Source organism: Scheffersomyces coipomensis, assembly GCF_036884675.1.
Source record: "Scheffersomyces coipomensis strain NRRL Y-17651 chromosome Unknown DFJ63scaffold_2, whole genome shotgun sequence".
In the NCBI taxonomy this organism is placed as follows: domain Eukaryota; kingdom Fungi; phylum Ascomycota; class Pichiomycetes; order Serinales; family Debaryomycetaceae; genus Scheffersomyces; species Scheffersomyces coipomensis.
The window spans coordinates 2,252,259-2,277,345 of record NW_027042893.1 but is presented as its reverse complement, the minus strand read 5'-3'; the positions used below and the strand labels follow the sequence as shown (position 1 = coordinate 2,277,345).

The following is a 25,087-nucleotide window of genomic DNA, read 5'->3' as shown; positions in this document are numbered from 1 at the left end:
TTATAAAACAAAAATTTTTATAGCGTAAGTTTCGTGTGCGTGAAGCAATATCCACACTAAATTTTGTATGATTTGCAACTACAAACACTACAAGATATCAATATTTCCAATTAAAAATTACCGTTTATTAAATAATATACAAGTTTACAAACAGATTGATCTAGTAAACGAAACCTAAAATCTTTCCAGAAACGTGCTTTCTTCTGGCTTCTTCGTGATCCATAATACCAGCAGAGGTGGTTAAGATAATGTAACCAAATTGTCTAGCTGGTAATAAGTTATCAGTCCATCTTTCAATATCATTAATCTTGACATTGAATCTTGGGGAGATAACACCACACTTGTTTAATCTACCGTTTAATTGAACGACGATTTTACCTGATCTGTGATCATCAATGTATTCAAATTCACCAATGTAACCTATAAGTTTGTTAGTATAACTGTTATAATCAATGATTCAATAAAAAAGATAATATTTTATATGGAAAAGAAAAAACTCTAATGATTAGAGAAAAAGGAAGATGTAAAGGAAAAGTAAACGGTGAAGACAATCCTGTCTGCTATTGCAAAATATCAGCACCGTGTAAGAAGCATTTCCCGAGTTATTCTTCCGAATACTTAAAAGACAGAGAGGGACGGGTAACCGATCAGTCCATCCAGTTATCAATTCGGTGAAGAAGGTTTAGAAAAGGTAAAAGAATAAAAGTAGAGTTTCCATATAACCATATTATCATTGTAAAAAGCTATTATTAAAACATACCATGTTTTTGCATAACGGATAAGAATTTGATGATGACTTTGGATGATGGTCTAATCATAACTTGACGTTTACCAGTTTTTTCAGCATTGTTAATAGCGTTTAAAGCATCAGCTAAGACGGAAGATCTAGTCATTTTGGATATATATGCTATAAGGATAAAGTTAGTATTTTAAAAAGTTTCATAATCAAATAAACTAACCAAAAAGCCACATGAGTGTCTCTGTAAAATTCGAGATTCACGAGCCGATACTAAGGCAAGTACTCTTGGAAAAGAGTTTACCTAGTATTGAATCTAAGGTATCAAGCATCTCGATCATTTAAACTAAACGAAAACTGAACAATACATAATACCTTATACTAAGGTTCTTATGCTTTGTAACAATCCTTCAAGATAACTTGATTCTTAAATCCATATTTCCACGTATTTAGATTATGAAGCTTGAGATACACATATTAACCCTTTTGGTTATCAGAATGGAAACCAACGTACTTCTTAATGTGTTTGAATAATGAAAGCTAAAGAATAAACAAGAAGGAAAAGAAATTAACTAAACATTGTTAATTAAATGCCCTAATGAAAAATTTTTCATTCTCACAGATTTTGTCAATTTTCACTCATACTTTAAATTACGCTGAGTTTAAGTAAATATAGTCATATTCTATATCACGTGAGTGATTTTTTTGGCAGTATAAGCTAAATCAAATAGATTCTTTATAAAGATAGTTTAGTAAGAAATGAATCAATATCCATTAAAGTACAATAAGAATAAATATGAAAGATGTCAATCGATATACCGTCCAATAATGCAATAGATATATTGTCACGACAATTATTCACCAAGATTAAGCCAGTGTGTATTGAAATATCACAAGTTGCATTATTACCAACTCCAGCTTTTACTTCTCAAAAGCAGAGATTAATCAATCTTTTGATAACATTAAACAAGGCTTTAAAAGACAGTGAAGCTATATATGTGCTACCTAACAACTTGGCGGATTATATATTCTTCCCACTTTCAAATATATTGAAACAACCTCAATTAGATGATGGTATTACCCTTCATATTTTAGATGTACTATCATTTTTACTTGATAAATCATGGAGATTTAACTTTCAACCAAAATTAATAGATCAATTATATCCAGTCATCCTATATTTATCAGGTTCATCTTTGAGTAGTATGGCAGGAAGAACATTTGAATTCAAGAAGGCAGTCATAGATTGTCTTACTTCACTTATAAATTGTATTCCAGATTCATACTATTCTGATCCCCAAGCTTTGAATAGACTTCTGTTACTTGGTAATACTACTTCAGTTATTTTAGATACTTTAGAATCAGAAACTAATAAGAATGCGGTAGAAGATTTGAATTTAACCATTCAATTAATGACATTATTGTCGGAAATTATCAAGAATAAAATAACGTCAGAACAGACATCACAAATATTTCCCGGTATTATATCCAAGGTGGTTAATTTCTTTACTTTGAGTAAGAACTTACATTATTCAGTGATTATACAGTTATTGCAATTACTCCAAGACCTTATAGTTAAAGTCTTTACTGATGATGAGTTAAAGGTTGAATTATTGAATAATGAAGAAGTTACCAATTTAGAGAATATAACCCAAGAAAAAAGTGAAATAACGATTTCTGTTACTGGAAAACATACATTTCGTACTACTTCTTGGAGAAATGCAACTTCCAAACAATTGAAACTATCTTTGGTGACGCTTTTAAAGACATTAATATTATCTTCGGCCAATAAAACAAAATTTCAAACTAAACCTCAGTTAGTTTTGGCAGTTGAAAACTTTACAGAAGCCATATTGAAAACCTGCTTTATTTCGTTATTTGATATATTCTTGTCCTTGTCTATAGATATATATGCTTGGTTGGTGACATTAAGTCCTAAAGATGAAGAGATTTTACCACTACAGAGATTTTCAACTATATTTTCCAATATATGCATCAACAACACAAGTCATGGTAAGCTACTTTCCAGTGAGATTCAAAACAAATTATCAGACTTGATTAATACCAAGATAAGTATCCTTGTACTTTCATTCGATGAAGATAAAATCAGTCTGTATCTAATCTCGATGAAGCTCCATTTTGTTTTACTATTTGAAATTTCAAAAATTCTTCAACCAAATTTCGAACTTTATAGAACATACCAGATCAAATTTTTAAATCTATTACTGACAACCATCCTCGACAGAAGTCGCTCGAGTAAAAACCAAAAGCAAGATATCATAACTTCAAGCAACAAACTTGATAATGTTGTATTACCACCACATATTAATTCTAATAGTCTTGTTAAATTTAAAGGGGCTGAAGGACAAGTCAGAAACACAGCTTACGCATCAGATATGCAAATCATATCTTCTCAATGGAATAATCAGTCATCCATGCTTTTAAAAGAACCGGTTAAATATTTCGGAAAATTCTATTCAAAAATGATAGAAGATGATATAGTAAGCTTGATTGGACTTTTTGCAACTTTTAATTCCAAAATCATTGATTTCAGCCATTTGGACTTTTTGGAAGAGATATTAAACATTCCTGAATCGGAGATTTATGATAAGGCTTTAATTTTATGGGTTGCTAATAATTATACTTCTCAATTGTCTAGGGTTACCAAGAATAATAATCTTGCGGATGATCTTGATGAGTATTTGGTATTATCAGATGATGAAGATAATGTGAGTGATGAAAACACAGAGTCAATAAATGATTTGGAAGAATTATCATACCTTGTAATGAACAAATCTCAAGATTTACTAGGTATTCTTTCCAATGAAGAAATGGTTTCGTACAATATTAAGGATGATAATAAAATTGAATCTTCATATGCTATTGCGTTAGATACAATTGGTATACTTTCCAATAAACTTGATTTGGATTCCTTTCAGGCAGATTGTTTGATTGATTATTTATATCCTATGTTGGAAGCACTTACATTCCAATCAAGTCCGATAATTCAATCTCATGCTGCTGCAGCTATAACTAAAGTTCTTGAAAATTTTTACAATAACTCTTTTGAAGCATTAATTCTTGATAATCAAGATTATTTAATCGATAGTATTAGTTTAAGATTGAGAGTATCAAGTGATTTATCACCTACTTTACCAGGGATCCTTCTTATTATAATCAAAGTTACTGGATTAAAACTTCTTGAAACCAATCAATTAGCAGATATTTTAACAGAAATGTTCGTTATTATAGATGCTTATCATGGTTATTCGTTATTAGTGCAGGGATTTTTCATTATTTTTGAAGAATTAGTCAAACAGATAAAAGCCAAATATGTTGTCAATGGTATCAAAGAAGAAACTACAACAAAATTTTCATCTCAAAAACCATGGGGAATGACTAGCATGGAAGAGTTATTGGAATTAGTCAATGGAAGCTCAAAAATCGATACTGCAATCAAGTACAATAGTAACACAGAATACTTCCATAGGAAACCAGATACTCCATTTGGTGAGCAAGCAGGTGATTCGGATGATGATGAAGATGATGAAGAGCCAGAACAGCAACTAGAAGTTGAAAAACCATGGAAATCTCCAGTCCCTCGATCAATCTACTTTTTAGTTCAACGAATTTTCCAATATGGTATGTTGTTATTAACACATCAATCAAGTTCATTAAAGATTCAAATTATTGAAACTATGAAGTTGGTATTCCCTATATTAGCAACCGATTATAATTTGACCTTGCCTATCATTGCAGATCTTTGGAGTCTACTTATAGCTTTGATTAGTGGATCATCCAACTTATCAATATTTAATAATCCTGATATTGATCCTGCTATGGAAAGGTTAATTGCTCCATCGCTTGAATTTGCGATCGAGATTATCAATCAAGACTATAAGAGTAGGGATCTGTTTCTTGCCAAAAGATTTATTGAAGCTTGGGATTTCTTGCTAAGTAAAAGTAATGGATTTTCGAATAGGAGCCAAAATGAAAATAGTAAAAATGTTAAAGATTTGGTTTTGTTAAAGAGAACAATCAGTCCTAAACTTGCAAACTTGTATAGCAAATTCTTATTAACAGGTATCAGGAGTTATGAAAAATCAATATCGGATGTTACGAAATATAATATGATCACTACTTGTCGGGTATTTGGAATACCTAAGGATATAGAGTTAAGTAGAGATGTCAAAAATATTTTATGGGTACTTAATAGAAATTAGACATTCATGTATATATTAATATATTTATATTACAATTAAATTTTTTGTACATAGCGGAAAGTGAATCTCTTTCTAATCTATCATGATAACGTCATCATCTTCTTCTACTGGGCTTGCTGGAGCTGTATCGTCGTTTGTTACCAAGTCATGTATGACAGCCTTTTTAACTGGCGCCACAACGGGCTCTTTTGATGAGAAATTTAATGTTTGTTGACCTTTTGAAAGTACTTGCGTTGGCTTCTTCTTTTTCTTTGAAGAAACTTCGGTAGTAGTAGTGACTTCGTTTGTGACTTCCTCCTCAGGATCAATATTCTCGTCATTATCATTAGCTTCTGTGGTTGTGACGGCATTTTCATCAATCTCTATTAATTGATTGGTAATTAAGTCAGCCAATTTATAAGTTCTTGGAACAGTTTCACTTAAAAAGTTTAAAGAATCATGACTAACAACAGCAGATGCAAAGTCCTTATATTGAATTTTCTTTCTTTTATCCATTTTAGCTAATAAACTAGCTTGTTCTACGAAATATTGTATGAATAATTCTGTTGCTAAACCAGTAGCATAAACAGAACTTTGTGATGCAGCAGTATAATCAGGATCCATTTTGAATATTCTCTTTATTTTCGCCAATGGCAAAGACAATGATTGTTCTTGTTCTTGATCTTGTTCTTGATCTTGTCCTTCTTCTTCCATTGGTGTATCTTCTCGTGCTGGTGTACTGTTGGCGGAGACTGTATCTGGCGCTGGTGGTGTTGTACTTGGGGTTTCATGAACAGCACTTTCTTGTGAATTCTGGATATCACCAGACCCTTTAATTGGTGATGATGACATTGGTGAGTTGAATTATTATTGTATAAATTGAATACTTCGAATCAATTGATTTGAGTTTTAAATAATATCAAATATCGAAAAAAATAAATATAGTTCATATACGCATCCCCTCGTATCTACAATTTGTTCACGTGATATTGCCCGGAATACGAAAGTTCATACTCATTACATTTTTCTAATTTAAATACTATGTACAATATGTAAGACTATATTTACAGCCATAAAGGTATGTGCAAATGCTAATTGTTTAGTTGGAAATGCCAACTATTGATGATGGTAATGTCGTTTATTCTTGTTTTTGCTCTTGTGCAACCAATTGTTCGAAATTATCTTCAGCTTTTTCAACTTCTGGATTTATTATATGTTCGAAATATTGAGTCTTTTCTAAATCTAAATCATCATAATGTTCTCCATGTTCAACGAAATCTATTACTCTATTTAAAGCTAAGTCTGGATTTTTGAATCCATCAGCATATCCTGTAACTTTTTGATAAATTTGGGGTGAGTTTCCTGATACAAGAGCTTTTAATTCAGTGTTTGATAAATCTGGCACCACATAAGTTCTAACTTTTTGCCAGTTGATCATATAAGTGGCATTCTTATTCAATCTACCTATACCTGAAGAACGAGTACCTTTATAATAATGCTTGTTACCATGTTTGGTGGTAAGTGGGACCCTCTTTGAACCAGTCTTTTGGAAACCATACCATATTTGACCGTCTTTAAATGTTTGCCATGGTCTTTTCAAGTTGGCTAAAGCCGTTTGTTGGAAGTTAAGGACACTAGAAGCTTTCATCGTCGGTGTATCCCTATGATTCTATTGACCTTTACACCATATAATCTTGATATATTCCAATTTTTCATAATTTTTTTTTCTGTCTGTACTCAATATATTTTGAACCATTGTACACGACCGCAAACGAATATTTTTGTCTGTCTGGGCTGCGTGTGTCTAATTCAATTTTTGTCCGAGGGAGATAGTCCTTCATTTTTGGACTGAAACGATGGGAGGGACATTATGCAGGAGAACTTAGATTAGAGAGATGATAGAAACTACCAAAGGGACAATAGCAAGGTTTATATGACGTGAAATTTGAATAAAACATAAAGATTATATTATATTGAACTATGGTTATTATCTAATTTAGGTCATATATTCATCCAGTTATCATCTAAATAGTCAATCGTTTGTGGTTTAATAATAAAACAACATGTCAATTCCAGAACATCCATCTAATCTAGACGTTTTCCCAGCCCAACATGGATATGGAGAAATTAAAGTCAATACTCATACATTTAGTGATCAACCCACTGCATTTGTGAATCAAGAAAGTAAAGTAGGAGGTTTCATTGCTGATCATACTGATAAAGAACATCAAAAACAATATGCTAAGCAAATATTTGGTTTCTTGGTTAGAGCCTTGTGTAATTAAAAAGAGAGCAGGCTAAGATTACGCTGCACATGGTTATTAATGCAAAAGACTATAAATCATCCTACTTGGTAACATAAGTAAATAAAATGTTGTTATTATTTGTATAATTATATAATGTCAATTCATAATTTATGTTTTGTTAAAGAATCTTCTTGTCTTAATATTTCGTATAATAATCTAACAACTTCTCGGCACATACCATAACTTCCTTGATAACCACCACCACCTGCACCATAATTATGAATAAGCCAATCATTATCTTCATCGATTTCAACTCTAGCACCACTTTCTCTAAATGGTCTTAAACCAACATTGGTTCGAATTATATCAATTGAGGTTGGATTATTCTTATAATTAGGATCAATTAATTCAGGAACATATTTAATGGCTCTTTCAATGATACGTTTTGTTAATGCTTCATCTACTTTAGTATTAGCAAATTCTTGAAGAAAACACCCTCCAATAATACATCCACCTTCCTTTCTAGGCATTAAATAAAGCATTTCATTATTAAGGTTAGGGAATCCTTCAACACTAACTTCATTCTTAGCATGATTTCTTACATGTAAAACTTGACCACGAACTGGAAAATTTCTCTTTGTTTCTTTAAATCCTGAAATCGTATTAGCTAATAATCCAGTACAATTAATAACGAAATCAGCTTTTAAACCTGAAGAATGATAATGTCTTACCTCATTGATATTTTTAATTTTTGCAATCCTGTGCACTTTATTACCAATTGATAAATTTTCTTGCAATAAATAATTTAAATAGATTGGAACTGATATAATCACTCCTTTAAATTTATATCCAAAGGCAATTCCATCAGGTAATTCACTTTTATCTAATATTTTAAACTCGTGAACAAAATCTTTAAACCATGGTAAAAATGATACTGGATTTGACCCTTGTGATTTGAATTGAATATCAGTAACATAACTTATATTATCTTTAACCCAAATACCAGATTTAGGTTCATTTTCTGCAAGTTCAATTAACTTGTAATATCCAGGCTTATCAAAATTTTGTAATCTTAAGTCATCGGCATCAGCAAATGAATGCCAATTTGCTCCTGCAAATGGAGATGTATAATCAATATCGATATCTCCAGGTAAATGAGCCCCGACCACTGTTATATCATAATTCAGATCCCATTTTTTTAATAGTAAAGCACTGGTAAGTCCAATTACACCAGCCCCTAACACAACAATCTTCTTCTCTGTCGTCATCACTGCTTCTGATGGAAACTTGATTTATGCAATTGATCCACTCTTGCCGATATAGACGTAATTATAGTACTAAATATTTATTTGCATGATTCTTATCTAAATCGTTTATCTTTTGGCAAGTAGTCTACAGTTAACCGATTTGTGTCGCCAGCTTCCGAAACCAAAATTGATTTTTTTTACAGTTTGTGTGTCGGCAATAATTTCCGAATTTGTTTTGACATAATTTTGGGGGAGGGTAGGGTTGAAGCGCAAGCTTTTACTTTTAGAACTAAGCTAAATATTTATTGAGTTGCAAGCCTGGTTTATATATCTGTGTTAAATGAATAGGTTACTTTCAGCAAAAACCAAAGTGCATATATCCTTCAAACTCGGAAAGGTTTCCTAAAAGTTCATTTCATGTATTTGTGTTTATTGCATTTGCTCCTTTGTGTGGGACAAATCTATATTTTCTAGAAAAAGTTAAACCAGTTAAGGTGAACCAATAAAATTAGACGTAAGAAAAGAGAAGAAGCCCTTAATTAAGTTATTATTTAAGAAGAATATTATGGATTTAATGAAAAACTATAAAAGTGGGATCCAACTCTTTTTTTATTTTTGTTCGTATATTAGAACGAATTAATTTTGCTAAATGACTCTACTTATATGGAATTAAATAATAATGCAATGAAACTTTAAATCATATTGCAATACATATAAAATTAGGGTCAACCTTATGTAATATACAAGTTCCACATAACCATTAATTAAATCTGGATAACAAGCTACTCAAAATCATTTGATTAATTCGTAAATCTAATTAATTATTATGATTTCCTATTCGTATGCTTAAGTTAATCTATTTTTGTGCTTCATTCAATAATAAAAATAATAAATCAAATCAAATCAAACGCCCCGCTAGATTTAATTTTATAGTGAATCTTAAATCTTTGTAAGAAATTTCATTCTCGTAAAATACGCTTTTCAAAGGCGAACTAAAAATTAATCTGATAATTGCAGGCGTTAAAAAATAAATATTATTTTTGCTTTTTTTTTGATGCAAAATGGAAGAAAATGAAATTGATCCCTCCTTAGTGACAGCATAAGGCAAACCATTATACTGACGAACAATACAGATAATCTGATGAGCTAACATAGTGAACCCCTTGACCAGATTTGTAAACGATGGATTTATTTAGCTATAGTTTACTAACTCCTATATCAATAGACTCGGTTAATTTTTTTCATTGATTCTGGGATGTGGTAATATCAACTTTCCACGCTTATCTGTATTTAATTTATTTCATTTCCTGCTTTAATTATACCTGCATTGGTTTTATTTCAATTTCTGTTACTATTTTAGTTCTTCTTTCTCTTCTCTTCCTTTTCATTTTCATTACATCAATTATCGGGATTCAAATATGTTGGCGAAATTTGGTTTAACTTTGTTAGCAATTGCTGCTAAAATATCTGCTGATGATGTAACTACTGTGACTGAGATTAATTATGTGACAGTCCCTTGTATACAACAACAAGTCAATGATATATTTACTAATAATCCAACTGGTCTTACCACTGGTATTCCCATTGTCATTGTCTATGCTAATCCAGAACCAACTCCACAATCATCGACAATAACAACAACTGAAGAAATAACTATTACTGTGAGTACAACTGCTACAGATTATGAAACTGTAACAAGTTGCAGTGATGACGTATGTGTGGTTAAGACTACCACTAACTTGATTCCAACGGTATATACTACCGTTGAAACTACGGAATATACTATTGTTGAATGTAATTCAACCACTTCTGAAGTATTTGGCGAAGAATTACCAACAATTAAATCAGCTGCTGCTACCATTATAACTCCTTTCCATACACCAACAGGTCTTGCAACCACTGACACTGCCACGTCAACTTTATTACCTCTTAGTACTAAGATTAATCCTGTCAAACAAGGATCTGATCCTTCAAAAAGCTTATATGTTACTACCGTTTCAAGTAAATATACTTCGGCTTATACTTCTACTTCTACTTCTACTTCATCAAGTACTTCAGCTGTAATATTAACATCATCTGAACCGGTTGAACCTTCAAGTACTTCAAGTTCTTCATCTAGTGAAATAGTTGGTTCATCAACTACTTTAAGTTCTTCATCTAGTGAAATCATTAGTCCATCAGGTCCTAGTGCTGTTTTCTACAATGTTTCACTGGTTTTGACTTCATCATCTAGTTCTTTGTTATCAAGTAATTATATTGAATCATCTTTCTACAATGAAATCTCGAGCCCTTTAAGTGTAATTTCAAGTTCTTTAAGTTCTTCAAGTTCTTCATGTTCAACTTCAATTTTAAGTTCTTCAAGTTCAACTTCAACTTCAACTTCAACTTCAACTTCAACTTCAATCCAAGTCTCAAGCTCAACTTCAATCCAAGTCTCAAGTTCAACTTCAACTTCAACTTCAAGTGAAGTCTTAAGTTCATCAAGTTCAAGTTATTCGAGTTCTTCAAGTGAAGTCTCAAGTTCAAGTGAAGTCTCAAGTTCAAGTGAAGTCTCAAGTTCAAGTGAAGTCTCAAGTTCAAGTGAAGTCTCAAGTTCAAGTGAAGTCTCAAGTTCAAGTGAAGTCTCAAGTTCAAGTGAAGTCTCAAGTTCAAGTGAAGTCTTAAGTTCATCACGTTCGAGTTATTCGAGTTCTTCAAGTGAAGTTTCAAGTTCTCCAAGCTCTTCAAGTTCTTCAAGTTCTTCAAGTCCTTCAAGTCCTTCAAGTTCAACTTCAACTTCAACTTCAACTTTAACTTCAACTTTAACTTCAACTTCTTCAACTTCTTCAACTTCTTCAACTTCTTCAAGTGAAGTGTCAAGTTCTTCAAGTTCAAGCGAAGTCTCAAGTACATCAAGTTCAAGCGAACTCTCAAGTTCAAGCGAACTCTCAAGTTCAAGTGAAATCTCGAGTTCAAGTGAAGTCTCAAGTTCAAGTGAAGCATCAAGTTCAAGTGAAGTCCCAAGTTCAAGTGAAGTCCCAAGTTCAAGTGAAGTCCCAAGTTCAAGTGAAGTCTCAAGTTCAACTTCAACTTCAACTTCAACTTCAACTTCAAGTGAAGTCTTAAGTTCATCAAGTTCAAGTTATTCGAGTTCTTCAAGTGAAGTCTCAAGTTCAACTTCAACTTCAACTTCAAGTGAAGTCTTAAGTTCATCAAGTTCAAGTTATTCGAGTTCTTCAAGTGAAGTCTCAAGTTCAAGTGAAGTATCAAGTTCAAGTGAAGTCTCAAGCTCAAGTGTAGCCTCAAGTGAAGCCTCAAGCTCAAGTGAAATTTTGAGTTCTTCACGTCCTTCAAGTTCAAGCTTAATAACTACATCCACTACAACCACAACAACCACAACACCTCCTCAAGTAATCACTATTGTAATTAAGTAGAACGCAATATTTCGAACATCTAATCATTCTATTATTTTAAAGCTAAATCTGATTTTTTGAATCGGTCAGCATATCCAGTAGCTTTTTGATAAATATGTGGTGAGTTTTCCGAAACAAGAGCTTTTAATTCAGTATTTGATAAATAAGTTACCAAATAAGTCCTGACCTTTTGCCGTTGTGGAATTTTTATTCAATCTACATATACCTGAAGAACGGGTACATTTATATTAATGCTAGTTACCTTGTTTGGTGCTAATTGTAAACTATTCCGTATTTGACCATCTTTAAATGTTTGCCATGGTCTTTTCAAGTTAGCTATAGATGTGTGTTGGAAGTTAAGGACACTAGAAGTTAATTATTTTAGAACACATACTGAAGTATCTTTATTCAAGTTCAGGCTTGCTACATTCCTATTTAGTATATATATTTTCGAATACAATATCAAATCTCATAACTTATAAATTAAACCCAAAATAGTAATACAACTTAAATTACTTAACAACTGGTTGTTCGTGTATCTTATGATTCTGTTGACCTTTAAAACTATCCTTGATATATTCCAATATTTCATAATTTTTTTTCTGTTTATGAAATTAGACGAAGAAAAAGAAAAGTAGTCTTAATTAGGAGCTGAATGCCATGTTTTGAGAATGGGTTTTGAATTCTGGTATTTTTTAATAAGTGCGTTTTTATTATTTAGAAGTATAATATGGCTTTAAAGAAAAACTATGACAATTTCTAAAAGTGGAATCCAACTCTGGTTATATGTAAGTAAATAATAATGAACGGAAACTTTAAATTATATTTAAACACATATAAAATAAGGGTCAAACTTATGCAAACTAGAAATTCAACATAACTATCAGTTGCCTATCACAAATCAGAGTAACAAATGAATCAAATCCAGATATAAGAACTTACTCAAAATCGTATGCCTTATATGTTAATCGTTGCCTCTGTTTGATTCGCAAGTCTAATTAATGATTCGTATTATAAAATTCTATTCGTATGCTTATTATAATCTGGTTTTGTACTTCATTCAATAATAAAAACAATTTATAAATCAAAAAATCAAAACAAAACAAACGCCCCCCGCTAGATTTATAAAATAGATTATTTTATAGTAAATCTTTAAACTGTTTTTTTTGTGTGTATTGCTTGGGAAACTTCAACCTCGTAAAATGCCTTTTCCAAAGGCGAGCTAGACATAAACTGTAAAATGTACCTAAAAAATAATCTGAAAATGGCTGGCGTCAAAAAATAAATCTCAAGGCGCGGTAAACATTTTTTCGTTGTTTGTTTTCATTTTTTTCGAGGCATGTTGCAAAATGAGGAAATCCAGCCAAAAAAGATCGCTCCTGCCAGCTTAGACCAAACGAATATGCTGATGTACGTTAACAATACTAATGATCTGAAGTGGTGACATGGTACACCGCTGGTACCTATTTGTAAACAAAGGATTTAGTTAGTTATAATTTACTAACTCGTATGTCAATAGACTCGGTTAATTTTTTTTAATCCTGGTTGGAGGTGATACTAACTTTCCATGCTTCTCTGTATTTAATGTAGTTCATTTCCTGCTTTTTATTATACCTGTATTGTTTTAATTTCTGATACCCTTTTCTTCTTGTTCTTCATTACATCAATTATAATCAAGATTCAAATATGTTAGCTAAATTTGCTTTAACTTTGTTGGCAATTGCTGCTAAAATATCTGCTGACGATGTAACTACTGTGACTGAGACTAATTATGTGACAGTCCCTTGTATACAACAACAAGTCAATGATATATTTACTAATAATCCAACTGGTCTTACCACTGGTATTCCCATTGTCATTGTCTATGCTAATCCAGAACCAACTCCACAATCATCGACAATAACAACAACTGAAGAAATAACTATTACTGTGAGTACAACTGCTACAGATTGTGAAACTTTAACAAGTTGTAGTGACGATTTATGTGTAGTTAAAACTACTACTTACTTGATTCCAACAGTATATACTACCGTTGCAACTACTGAATATACTACTATTGAATGTGATTCATCCACTTCTGAAGTATTTGGTGAAGACTTGCCAACAATTAAATCAGCTCCTACTACCAGTATAACCCTTTTCCATGCAACAACAAGTCTTGCAACTACCTACACTGTTCCAACAACTTTATCACCTCTTAGTTCTAAGAGTGATCCTGTCAGACATGGATCTGCTCCTTCGAAAAGTTTATCTGTTACTATTGATCCAAGTAAATATACCACTGCTTATACCTATACGTACACTTCCACAATAACTTCATCAAGTTCTTCCAATACTTTAGGCTCTTCATCTAGTGAAATGGTTAGTTCGTCAAGCTCTAGTGCTGTTTACTACAATAGTTCACTGATTTTGAGTTCATCGTCTAGCTCTCTGTTATCAAGTAGTTCTATTGAATCATCTTCCTCCAGTGAAATTTCAAGCTCTTCAAGTTCTTCGAGTTCAAGTTTAAGTTCAAGTTCTTATGTCTCGGTCTGTGTGGCCCCAACAGCTTTATTCGAAGCCATCTCGACTGAAGCTCCACCATCAATATTCCCAAGAGAAGATTTACCACTTGAACTTCTAGAAGGAGTATCAAATAATGGAAAGCCATTTCAAACCAATAAATTTTACAACAACATTTTCTTAGGTGATCAAACCAGTCCAATTTATGCTAATCCTTATATTTTATTCTGGAAGACTATCGACTACTACGGGTTTGGGGTTTATCATACTAATACTAGTGCTAGAGTCTTCGGTTCTGTTGATACTAACAACGTTAATGTTGATTCTTACTTTTTCAATCCTGTTGGAAATGCAGAAATTATCTTCTCGGCTGAATCTTTCACTGCACAACAAGGATCAAATGTTTCTGTTAGTAATATGGAAGCAATGTCTGTTCTTGTGGAATTATCTGCTACCCCAGAAGATACTAGTAATGTTATTCAAATTCCTATTGTTCAAGGTATGGGTTTTACTACTGCTATTTACTATGGTACTTTAGTTCCTCAATTAAATACACTTATTGGTTTCCAAACTTTAGTTGAAGAAACTTCATCGGAATTAGGGGCTAATTTATCAAAGTATCGTGTAACTTTGTATAACGGTGTTGAATGGCTTATTTATGTTACCACTCCAGTTGCTACTGATTATCAACTTAATGTTGTAACTAATTTCGTCATCGAAGGTCTTAATATGGATGGTCTCGTTATCCAAGTAGCCATTGCACCTACAGATCCCGCCGCAGAGGCACTTCTTGATCTGTCAGCTGGTACTTATACTACTGACGCAACTGTTGGAGGTTCTGTCGATTGTGAACAAAATGCTACCTATCTGTTCGACTACGCTACTGCTGGCTCTTCTAAAGCTAATGTTCCAATCGTCTATGCTTTGCCACATCATATCCTGTCCTTATCTCCACAGACAGCAGGTAATGCTATGAATATGTACCTTTCATCATCTTCAGAAGGTCAAATGCAAGCTTTTTTTACTAATCAATTAATTTTACAAGAATCATTAGAAGTAGTCTCTACTATAGGATGGTTTCCATGGTCAACATATGGTATTCAATATGGTTTAACCCCTGAGAGACTTCAATTGATTGCTTCAGTTGCCAACCATGAATTATCAGTTGATATTGCTGGCACTGTTGCTGGTGCTGATTCAAATTATTATTCTGGAAAGATCCTTGATAAATATGCTTATATATTATTAGTTGTAAGCGAAGTTCTTCAAGATGCTAATGTTACTGCTCAACTTTTAGATGATTTGAAAACAGCTTTTCAACCATTCCTCGAAAATACTCAATTTGATCCATTGATGTACGATACAAGATATCTTGGAGTTACTGCCACTGCTAATAATGAGGGTGATACTGGTGCTGATTTTGGATCTGGTTACTATAATGATCATCATTTCCATTATGGTTACTTTGTACATGCAGCTGCTGTTGTTGGTTACATTGACCAACAAAACGGAGGTACATGGGCAGAAGATAATAAAGATTGGGTTAATTCATTAATCAGAGATGTTGCCAATCCATCCGCTGAAGATACTTATTTCCCGATTTCGAGAATGTTTGAATGGTATGGTGGTCATTCTTGGGCTGCGGGTTTATTCGAAAGTGGTGATGGTAAAAATGAAGAATCAAGTTCTGAAGATTTTAACTTTTCTTATGGTATGAAAATGTGGGCCAATGTCGTAGGTGATGAATCTATGGAAGCAAGAGCCAATTTAATGTTAGCTATCACTTCTAGAGCCATGAATGACTATTATTATTATCAAGATGATAACACTGTCGAACCTATTGAAATCATTCCAAATAAGGTTTCAGGTATTATCTTTGAAAATAAAATTGATTATACCACTTATTTCGGAAGTCCAGATACAAATCCAGAATATGTTCACGGTATTCATATGTTACCTATTACTCCAGTTTCATCATTTGTTAGACTACCAGTATTTGTTCAACAAGAATGGGAAGAACAAATTTCGACCTTCATTGATAATGTTGACAGTGGATGGACTGGAATCCTATATCTCAACCAAGGTCTATATGATCCCAACTCATCTTGGGGTTTCTTTTCTTCTGATAACTGGTCTGATACTTACTTAGACGATGGACAAAGTAGAACATGGAGTTTGACTTTTACTGGAGCCTTTGCTACTGTCATCCACAAGTAAAAGATCCTGTAATATATGTATATTAGATTTCTCTTTTTATCCCCTTATATACTAAAATAAAAATAGACGAATATTAGTTGATCCGATTTCAACTGTAAAATTAATCTTGCCTTATAGAGACTTGTCTGTCTCTTGCGATAGTAATTCAATTTTGGCTGCTATATTTTTAAGATTTTAACATCCGCGAATTTTCAACAAACAAAAAAATCATGATAGTTTGAAAATGGAGACGTTACCAAACTTTCAAATCAGATATACGACTTCTTCTTATTGTTCAAAGTTTATATAATGTTTTCATTTGCAAAGAAGTTGGTGGATAGATTAGATGGTTCAGCATCAGATTCTAAGGCTGCTGATTCATATTTTAAAAGTGCACTTCAATTGAATAATAATGGTTATGGTTTGAGAGTAGTTCAAGTTGTTCCACATTCAGTTGCCCATCAACATGGATTTGAAGCTTGGTTCGATTATATTGTTCGTATAAACAATCATGAGTTGCCTATGCTTAATCCATCCTTATCTACTTATAGTTATAATATCAATGAAGATGGTAGTATAAGTTATGGTGGTGGTGCAACTCAAGGTCAAGTTGGAGCCATCAATTATGATTTATTATTACAAGAAATCAAAACTATCTTCAATACTGAAAAACAACTTGTATTAGACGTGTGGAGTGCTAAAGGTGGTATTATAAGGCAAATTGTTTTACCACTTACAGATTTCAAAGAATCAACCAATGTTTATGATGAAAATACCATCAAATTATTCGATAATAATTTTTCAGCTTTAGGATTAACTCTCGAATCCCAACATTTAACTACATCAACATATGTATGGAGGATATTAACTACTCATCAAGGATCACCTGCTTTTTCATCTCAATTGATACCTCATTCTGATTATATTATTGGTTGTGATTCAGCATTTCCAAATGATACTGATGGAAAGGGTCTACTTGCTCAAGGTGGTGAAGCTTTACTTTCTAGAACTGTTGTCAATTATTACAATCAGCATTATTCATCAGCTCAAGAGGATAATGTTCCAATTACTTTATATGTTTATAATCATGATTATGATATATTAAGGCCAGTTACAGTTAATCTTACCAGATCTTGGGGTACTGGACAAAATAAAGGTATATTAGGATGTGATGTAGGATATGGTTTACTTCATAGAATCCCTGAAGTTATTGGTAAATTTGATAAAGTTTCCATAGTTGATGATTTATTATTTGAATCAAGTCAAACTTTTGGTTATGAAATACCTTCTTCAACCCCAACTCCTAATCCAATTGATTCAGAAAAAGTAGTAAATCCAATTGCTCCTCCTCCAATTTCAGCTTCCATACCACATCGTCCAGCTGCTGCTCCTAAGAAAAAGAAGCATGTTGTTGCTGCTGCTGATGCTCTTGGTGGTCTTAATGATTACATGAATGAGGAACTTGCTAAATCAAAAGAATTAGATACAAGTCTTCCAGCTTCTCTGGGTCATGGAACACCTCCACCACCACCACCACCTACAGCTTCAAAATAAGTAACGTAAATAGTATTATATATCAATAAAGACATTTTATATTATAAATCATAAAAGAAATTGAAAACTTATAACAATATTAAAAATAGTAAAAATATAAGCAGCCCACTGCCGGAATCGAACCGGCGATCGCTCCATTACGAGTGGAGCGCCTTACCACTTGGCCAAGCGGGCACTAAAATCACAAAATTTTGAAAAACTGCTTTTTTGTATTGATTTTATCACGTGTGTTAAATATCACGTGGTCGTTTTTCAAATTCAATCATAAATTGTCTGAAATTAGACTGTTTTGATGAAAGTTAAGATTAAACGGTAGACATAATATCATAATAACCTCCGAAAGACTTTTTAAATGATTCACTAAAAATTGAGCTACATAATTGAACAATTGTAAAGGTATCAATTTTGACATAAATTTGCTTAATTTCTTGGATATTTAAGAATTGATAAAGTATCGACCACTGTAATTGAATATTACAATTTAAAAATTTGATAATGTTATTATATGAAAGTTATTTATATACTTCAATTGCAATATTACACTATTAGAAACTTTTCTTTATATATCATTCATGGTTGTTAATTCAAAGTTGTTACAAGTGGTAGCGCACATTGTTGCAAACTTGACGATCTTGTTCCGTGATTAAGAATTAAGGTACAAACACGCCTTTTACATTTTTAGTTTTTACTGTGGATCAAAAATATTTACCATTTTTAAAATTAGTCAGAGTTTAAACAAAGATAACAATTTTAATTTACTTAGCATTTACGAATTTAGTTATTCATTTCTTGGACTTTATATATGTCTAAATCATTGCAAATTATTCCTATATCATGTCTGAACCAGTAAAGAAGCTCACGTTTAGAGAGCAGATGAAAGGATTTCCTGCTTGGCAAATATTTGTTATCAGTATTATTAGATTTGCTGAACCTGTTGCATTTACATCATTATTTCCTTATGTTTATTTCATGATTCGAGATTTTGGTATTGCCAAAAACAAGGCTGATATCGCTACTTATTCAGGGTATTTATCAGCTTCATTTGCATTTTTTCAATTTTTATGTTGTGTTCAATGGGGGAGAGCTTCTGATAGAGTAGGTAGAAAGAAGATTTTATTATTGGGGTTATTAGGTACTGCATCATCCATGGTTCTTTTTGGATTTTCTGCTAATTTTTATATAGCCATGCTTGCAAGATCAAGTATGGGAGTATTAAATGGGAATATTGCAGTGTTAAGAACTGCCATTGGAGAAATTGCAACTGAAAGAAGGCATCAAGCTATGGCATTTTCAACTTTACCATTACTTTGGAATATAGGTGCTGTGGTTGGACCTATGATTGGTGGTTCTAAATACTTAACCAGACCTAAGAATTCAGTTAGTTCAGATGCCATTTTCACTGGTGATGATAGTTCTTATGAAAAATTTATTACTAAATTTCCATACGCGTTATCAAATATAGTGGTTGCTTTATTCTTATTATTTAGTTTCCTGGTGGGAATCTTATTCTTAGAAGAATCACATCCAAGATTTAAAAATAAAAGAGATAGAGGACTTGAAATCGGTGATTCTATTAGAAGATTCTTTGGTTTTGATATACCACCAAGACCTTGGCAAAAGGCCAGTATCAAGAGTAGTAGTAAGAAATCAGTGGTTAGAAAGCCAAAGACTCCAAGTCCAGAAGCTCAACCTGAAGATCTTGCTATTGATAGTGATGATGAAATTACTCCATTTAATCAACCCCAACAATTATATGCATCTACCAATCAAGATAATGAAGAAGGAGTTGGAAGTGATACTGATTCGATTGAATCAATTAATGGTATTATGTCAAGACGTATGTCAGCTGCATTAGTTAGAAGATACTCTTCTAATCAACTTGGACCTGTTATCTCATCTAATTTCGAAACTGAATCCATCATAACAACTAATATCGAACAAGGATTCAATAAAGAAATATTCACCGCTCCTGTGGTTCAAACTATTATTGCCAATTTCTTAACTTCATTTCATAATATTGTTTATTCTGAATTCTTACCTGTTTTATTAGCTGGTGACTTATTAGTCGATGAAATTAAATTCCCTTTCACTTTGAAAGGTGGATTTGGGTTTGAATCAAGTACCATCGGTATGTTATTATCTACTACAGGATTAATAGGTGGATTGGGAATCTTGTTTATTTTCCCTATTATTGATAGAAATTTCAAGACTATTAATGCTTATAGAGCTTCTGCATTAATTTTCCCCTTCAGTTATGCAGTTTTACCGTATTTAGTATTCACATTACATGAATATAATCCAAATTTCCCTAAGGGATTAACCAAGAAATTGTTATATGTTTTATGTTGTTGTAATTCATTTTCAGGTTCTGTGGGATTTCCTAACATTTTAATCTTAATCCATAGATCATCTCCTGCCAAACATCGTGCTTTTATAAATGGTCTGGCTTTAAGTTTATCATCATTAGCAAGATTTATTGGACCAATTCTTTTTGGATATATTATGTCTACCACAGATAAGTATTCCATTGGTGAAGTTGCATGGTTTCTGCTTTCATTCTTATCAATATGTTGTGTTATCCAAGCTTTCTTTATGAAAGATTATGAAGAAGATTTAAAAGATGATGAGAATGATGCATGAATGAAATCTTTCTTTCTTTCCTCACTATATACTATTTTTTTGCATTAAGACAATATTTTTTGTTTTTTCTCTTTCATATAAATCGTAATCTCTCTTTTATTTTAAGTTAGCACATTATTTTAATATACTAATATCATACCCTATTTACCATATCAAACATAACATCTGAATGACATCAGACGACGTAGAGGTAGAGTCCGTACTAACATCGATGGGGATGTTCATCATTGATGAGAATTTATATCCCGTCTCTTGGAATCGACCATCAGAATATGATATCTTAGGAGGTGGAGGACCATATGCCATAGTTGGTGGTAGAATTGCAGCAGGTGAAAAGGAAGGAAAGAGAATAACTGGGATCATTGATAAAGGGAGAGACTTCCCTCAATCAGTAGGTGATCAATTGGATGCATGGGATACAGGCATAATCTACCGTGAAGATAACAATCGATTAACTACTCGAGGTCAAAATATTTATGATGAGAATGATATTCGAGATTTCAAATATAAGAATGATAAGAAACGAATTGAAGTGGATGATATTTTGAATTATGATAAATTGAAATCATCCAGAAGTTTCCATTTGATTTGTTCAATTGATAGATGTCATACTATTATTGATAAATTGAATCAACATTTAAATCATCAGCCAATATATATTTATGAACCATTACCTGATGATTGTAAACATGAAAACTTGATGAAATTAACTCAATTACTTCCAAAGATAGACATATTCACTCCTAATCTTGATGAAGCTTGTGAATTAGTGGGGATCAACAAGAAGGCCAATGAACTTATTGATAATCTGTATCTCAAAGACATAACTCAAAAGTTTAATCAGTACCTTAGATTAGCCAACTCAGGTACAGTGTTACGATGTGGTCCATTAGGATGTTTTATTGAAACCATAGATAAACAAACTTACAACCTCCCAGCATACCATCTTGATCAAACCAAAGTTATAGACGTGACAGGTGGTGGGAATTCATTCTGTGGAGGATTCGTAACTTCATATATTTTAACTCACGGTGATTGGTTGATGTCGGGGATTTTAGGAAATCTTGTGAGCGGATGTGTGATTGAAAGATTAGGTGCTCCTATTAAGGCCACTGATAAAGAAGAATGGAATGGGGTTAGTTTGAAAACTAGATTTGATAATTACGTTAATCAGAATCAAAAGTTACTTACACATTATAAGTTAGACAAGTCCAAACTTAATTGGATATGATAGAGTATAGGTAGAAAGTAATAAATATCTATTAATATGTAATCTTAATTAAAAGAGAACTAAATTTATATAGACTATGCAAAAATTAGGGGGGTATAAAATTAAAATTATGGTTTTTCTTCATTATTTGAAATGAATGTAGTGGCAGCCGAATCACCGGGAGATGTTCCCTCCTCAGAGCCGCTACTAATTTTGTTGGCATTATTGTTTTTATTGTCATTATGGTCATTAGTTGTGATTTGAGCTGTTATATCAGAAAGATCAACATTCTTCTCATTATCATTTTCATCGTCAATGTCTTCCGTCTTGTTGGTAGCGGTGATTTCCCCTTCCTCTTCTTGTTCTTCCACTTCATCATTTATAGCAATGATAGGACGACTATTTTGACTTGTATTAGGGGCATTATCTTCATGATATAATTTCCGTAAGATTTCTTTATCATCAGTCCAACTTCTAAGTCGTTTACCATAAATATATAAAGGTATAGCAAATAAACTTAAGAATAGTTGGACTGATCCATAAGTTAAGAATGCAGTTCTTTCCCCTCTTGAATGAATGAAATCATTATTAAATAACGAGAATATAAACCCCATTAAATTCTTTAAGAAATTGAATGAAACTAATGATTCTGCAGCAAACATTTTGTAAGAATCCACCGTGAAAGTAATGGCGGTAGTACTAGCCATCGAAGAACCAAATCCAACACATCCAAAGAATATGACAGGAGCAATCCATGCATCTTTATTTTGAGATGACCATCCGAATCCCATAAGACCGAAGGATATGAAAAATGTTGATGGGATAATCATTAATAATCTGAATTCAGGTTCATAAACTCCATGATTCTTCGATACTAAATATCTACTCAATCTATCACTTATCAAACCAGCTGACAATGATCCAAGAATCCCACCTACGAAAGGTGATACATAGAATAAACCAACTGTTTGTTGATCATAATCATACCCTGAACCCATGAAAATATCAGAAATAGTTTCAGAAATGACAATTAACCATACCACCGCAAAACAATATACGAATGATCCGAATAATACTGATGGATAGGTATATAAGAAGAATGGACGAAGACATACCATCCACCAACTATCAAGAGTATGTCTACCTGAATAAAGAGCCATATCTTTAATGAATGATCTACGAGGAGTATCTGAATTAATATGATTTGGGATGGTTTCATCGGGATTGTCTATTCCTACTGGATTGTGTTGATTAGTGATATTGGTGGTATTATAAATTGATGATGAAAGACTTTCAATATCCACCACATCAAATTGTGATGGCCTATGTAAGGCAAAAGCATTTGGACGTTCTTCAGGGGGATGATAAGTTTTAACTTTTCTAGCTGCTTCTGATTCTTCTTGAGATCTTTTATTAGGGGTTGGATTTCTATCCCAGAAAGTATCTGGGACAAATAAAAAGGTTAAGATTAGATTTATCCCTAAGAAAATACTTAAGATCCAAAATAACCAATGTCTATTTAAATTTTGAAAGATTAAACCTGATAATAATGGAATGATATTCTTACCACCTAATAATAACATGGTATAAATCCCAACTCTATAAGCTCTTTCATGAGCGAAATAAATTTCAGCAATAGTTGAACTTGGTAAACATTCAGTTGGAGATGCACCTAAACCGATTATAACTCTTGCACCCATTAAACTTCCGAATGAATTAGCATTTGCTGCCCATATTGATCCAACTAAAAATAAAGTAATTCCACCTAAATAAACTAAACGTTTACCATAAAGAACGGCAGTTGGAGATGCAAACACCGATCCAAATCCTAATGATAACATGAATCCACCAACCAAATAAGAAATTGTAGCCAAAGGACGATTAAACTCAACCACTAATGAATTCATACCTGCGGCTAAGATTGGAGTTTGACCACCTCCAATGAATGATTGGAAACCAATTAATAATAAACATAAATCTCTTTTCAAGATGGGCCAATTCAATGGATCATTCGGACTATCATGAGGCTGAGGATTTAAAATAATACCATTGATAGATCGTTTGATAGATAAGGATGAGTGTACAGATGATATTCCATCATCATTATCACTGACGTTGCCACTATTTATATTTTCTTCAGGATTAGCATCATCCATCATAATGATGGTACCAGTTACTTCACGTACATTAGGTTGTTGAATACCTAAATGAGACGGGAGCTTTGCCATGATACAAGTAGTATATGATGATATGATATGAGATGACTTCACAGATAAGTGATTTGATTGTATATGTTGTGATTTGAGAATGATCTACTGATATATATAAAGAAATTTAAGGTTGATTTTATATTACGTATTCACATCGCTTTGTTTTTGATTTCGGATTATCTTTTTTTTTTTGTTAGGCTTAGCTTTTGTGGTAAGTTGTCTTAATTAGGAAAGAGATGAACAGTTTAAATTTAGAATGATAATTGTATAGTAAACAAATAAATAAATAAACAATAACCAAGACAATTTCATGTTACAATGACATCGAAGACGATGACCATTACCCATGACCACCACGATCCATTTGTTATTTGTTTATGTATTTTTACTAGTCTTATGCTATCTTTTTACGCTGTTGCATAGTACTTCGTTACAAACCACGAAATGTTTTAGTCTGAGCAAGTTTTATATGTGGGGTAAGGTAAGACAAATGTATTATGACAATATTTAATGATTCAACTCCTTCGTACAGATTTTGTAACTTTGTCATTACACAGCATTATGCTTATCTCTACAAGTTGAGATATCTTACGTCATACTTGCTTGTTGTTGTTATTGTAGATTTGACACACTTCTGATCGTCGTGATTTACCGCGTCGGTAAAGGTTTGGTCGATTGAAATTTGTGTGTGGTGAAGGATTTATTTCATGTATAGTGGTTTAAATATAATTGATTATCACTTGTTTTTCTTATTTACAATTATAATTGTACTTAACACAACATAAATAGTACGATTATATTCATCGCTTATAGAAGAGTCAGCTCATACTATATATATAGTTTAGTTACCATACTAAACTTACGTCTACCCAATTCAGTAATTGTACGCGAAAGTTCACCGCCTGCCTAAATAAAGAATTACCAATTGATGCAAAAAAATAGGGAGTACTCT

General features: G+C 32.4%; 11 protein-coding genes and 1 non-coding gene across 12 annotated transcripts; 6 read left to right on the top strand and 6 right to left on the bottom strand. All coding sequences in view use genetic code 12, as the record gives it.

Annotated features, from left to right (window-relative positions):
* Positions 1-160: 160 nt before the first annotated feature.
* On the bottom strand, positions 161-893 carry DFJ63DRAFT_322358 (40S ribosomal protein uS8; the record flags this gene model as incomplete). Its single annotated transcript, XM_064907423.1, has 2 exons — positions 161-420; positions 761-893. The coding sequence occupies 2 exons, from the start codon at positions 891-893 to the stop codon at positions 161-163; spliced, it is 393 nt and encodes a 130-aa protein (XP_064764152.1).
* Positions 894-1,488: 595 nt separating this feature from the next.
* Positions 1,489-5,002, top strand: DFJ63DRAFT_93858 (uncharacterized protein). Its single transcript, XM_064909239.1, has one exon. It carries the CDS (start codon positions 1,540-1,542, stop codon positions 4,957-4,959), a length of 3,420 nt encoding a protein of 1,139 aa, XP_064764151.1. The 5' UTR covers positions 1,489-1,539; the 3' UTR covers positions 4,960-5,002.
* A 1-nt stretch (position 5,003) lies between these two features.
* Positions 5,004-5,933, bottom strand: HFL1 (DNA polymerase epsilon noncatalytic subunit). The gene has a single exon (XM_064909238.1). The coding sequence runs from the start codon at positions 5,788-5,790 to the stop codon at positions 5,032-5,034; it is 759 nt and encodes a 252-aa protein (XP_064764150.1). The 5' UTR covers positions 5,791-5,933; the 3' UTR covers positions 5,004-5,031.
* MRPL27 (mitochondrial 54S ribosomal protein mL41) lies at positions 5,817-6,965 on the bottom strand. The gene has a single exon (XM_064909246.1). It carries the CDS (start codon positions 6,584-6,586, stop codon positions 6,077-6,079), a length of 510 nt encoding a protein of 169 aa, XP_064764149.1. The 5' UTR covers positions 6,587-6,965; the 3' UTR covers positions 5,817-6,076.
* On the bottom strand, positions 6,966-8,890 carry DAO1 (Dao1p). Its single transcript, XM_064909237.1, has one exon. It carries the CDS (start codon positions 8,450-8,452, stop codon positions 7,346-7,348), a length of 1,107 nt encoding a protein of 368 aa, XP_064764147.1. The 5' UTR covers positions 8,453-8,890; the 3' UTR covers positions 6,966-7,345.
* Positions 7,002-7,295, top strand: DFJ63DRAFT_334381 (uncharacterized protein; the record flags this gene model as incomplete). The annotated part of the gene is made up of 2 exons (XM_064908024.1): positions 7,002-7,202; positions 7,272-7,295. 2 exons carry the CDS (start codon positions 7,002-7,004, stop codon positions 7,293-7,295), a joined length of 225 nt encoding a protein of 74 aa, XP_064764148.1.
* A 4,619-nt stretch (positions 8,891-13,509) lies between the features above and the next one.
* On the top strand, positions 13,510-16,542 carry ENG1 (endo-1,3(4)-beta-glucanase; the record flags this gene model as incomplete). Its single annotated transcript, XM_064905916.1, has 1 exon — positions 13,510-16,542. One exon carries the CDS (start codon positions 13,510-13,512, stop codon positions 16,540-16,542), a length of 3,033 nt encoding a protein of 1,010 aa, XP_064764146.1.
* A 144-nt stretch (positions 16,543-16,686) lies between these two features.
* Positions 16,687-18,492, top strand: DFJ63DRAFT_93851 (uncharacterized protein). Its single transcript, XM_064909236.1, has one exon. It carries the CDS (start codon positions 16,831-16,833, stop codon positions 18,073-18,075), a length of 1,245 nt encoding a protein of 414 aa, XP_064764145.1. The 5' UTR covers positions 16,687-16,830; the 3' UTR covers positions 18,076-18,492.
* DFJ63DRAFT_t48 lies at positions 18,178-18,249 on the bottom strand. Its single transcript has one exon. It is a non-coding gene; the product is annotated as a tRNA-Thr (tRNA).
* On the top strand, positions 18,493-20,800 carry DFJ63DRAFT_93909 (uncharacterized protein). Its single transcript, XM_064909241.1, has one exon. The coding sequence runs from the start codon at positions 18,910-18,912 to the stop codon at positions 20,713-20,715; it is 1,806 nt and encodes a 601-aa protein (XP_064764144.1). The 5' UTR covers positions 18,493-18,909; the 3' UTR covers positions 20,716-20,800.
* On the top strand, positions 20,800-22,056 carry MAK32 (Mak32p). Its single transcript, XM_064909252.1, has one exon. It carries the CDS (start codon positions 20,885-20,887, stop codon positions 21,944-21,946), a length of 1,062 nt encoding a protein of 353 aa, XP_064764143.1. The 5' UTR covers positions 20,800-20,884; the 3' UTR covers positions 21,947-22,056.
* On the bottom strand, positions 22,054-24,153 carry HOL4 (Hol4p; the record flags this gene model as incomplete). Its single annotated transcript, XM_064904761.1, has 1 exon — positions 22,054-24,153. One exon carries the CDS (start codon positions 24,151-24,153, stop codon positions 22,054-22,056), a length of 2,100 nt encoding a protein of 699 aa, XP_064764142.1.
* Positions 24,154-25,087: the final 934 nt, after the last annotated feature.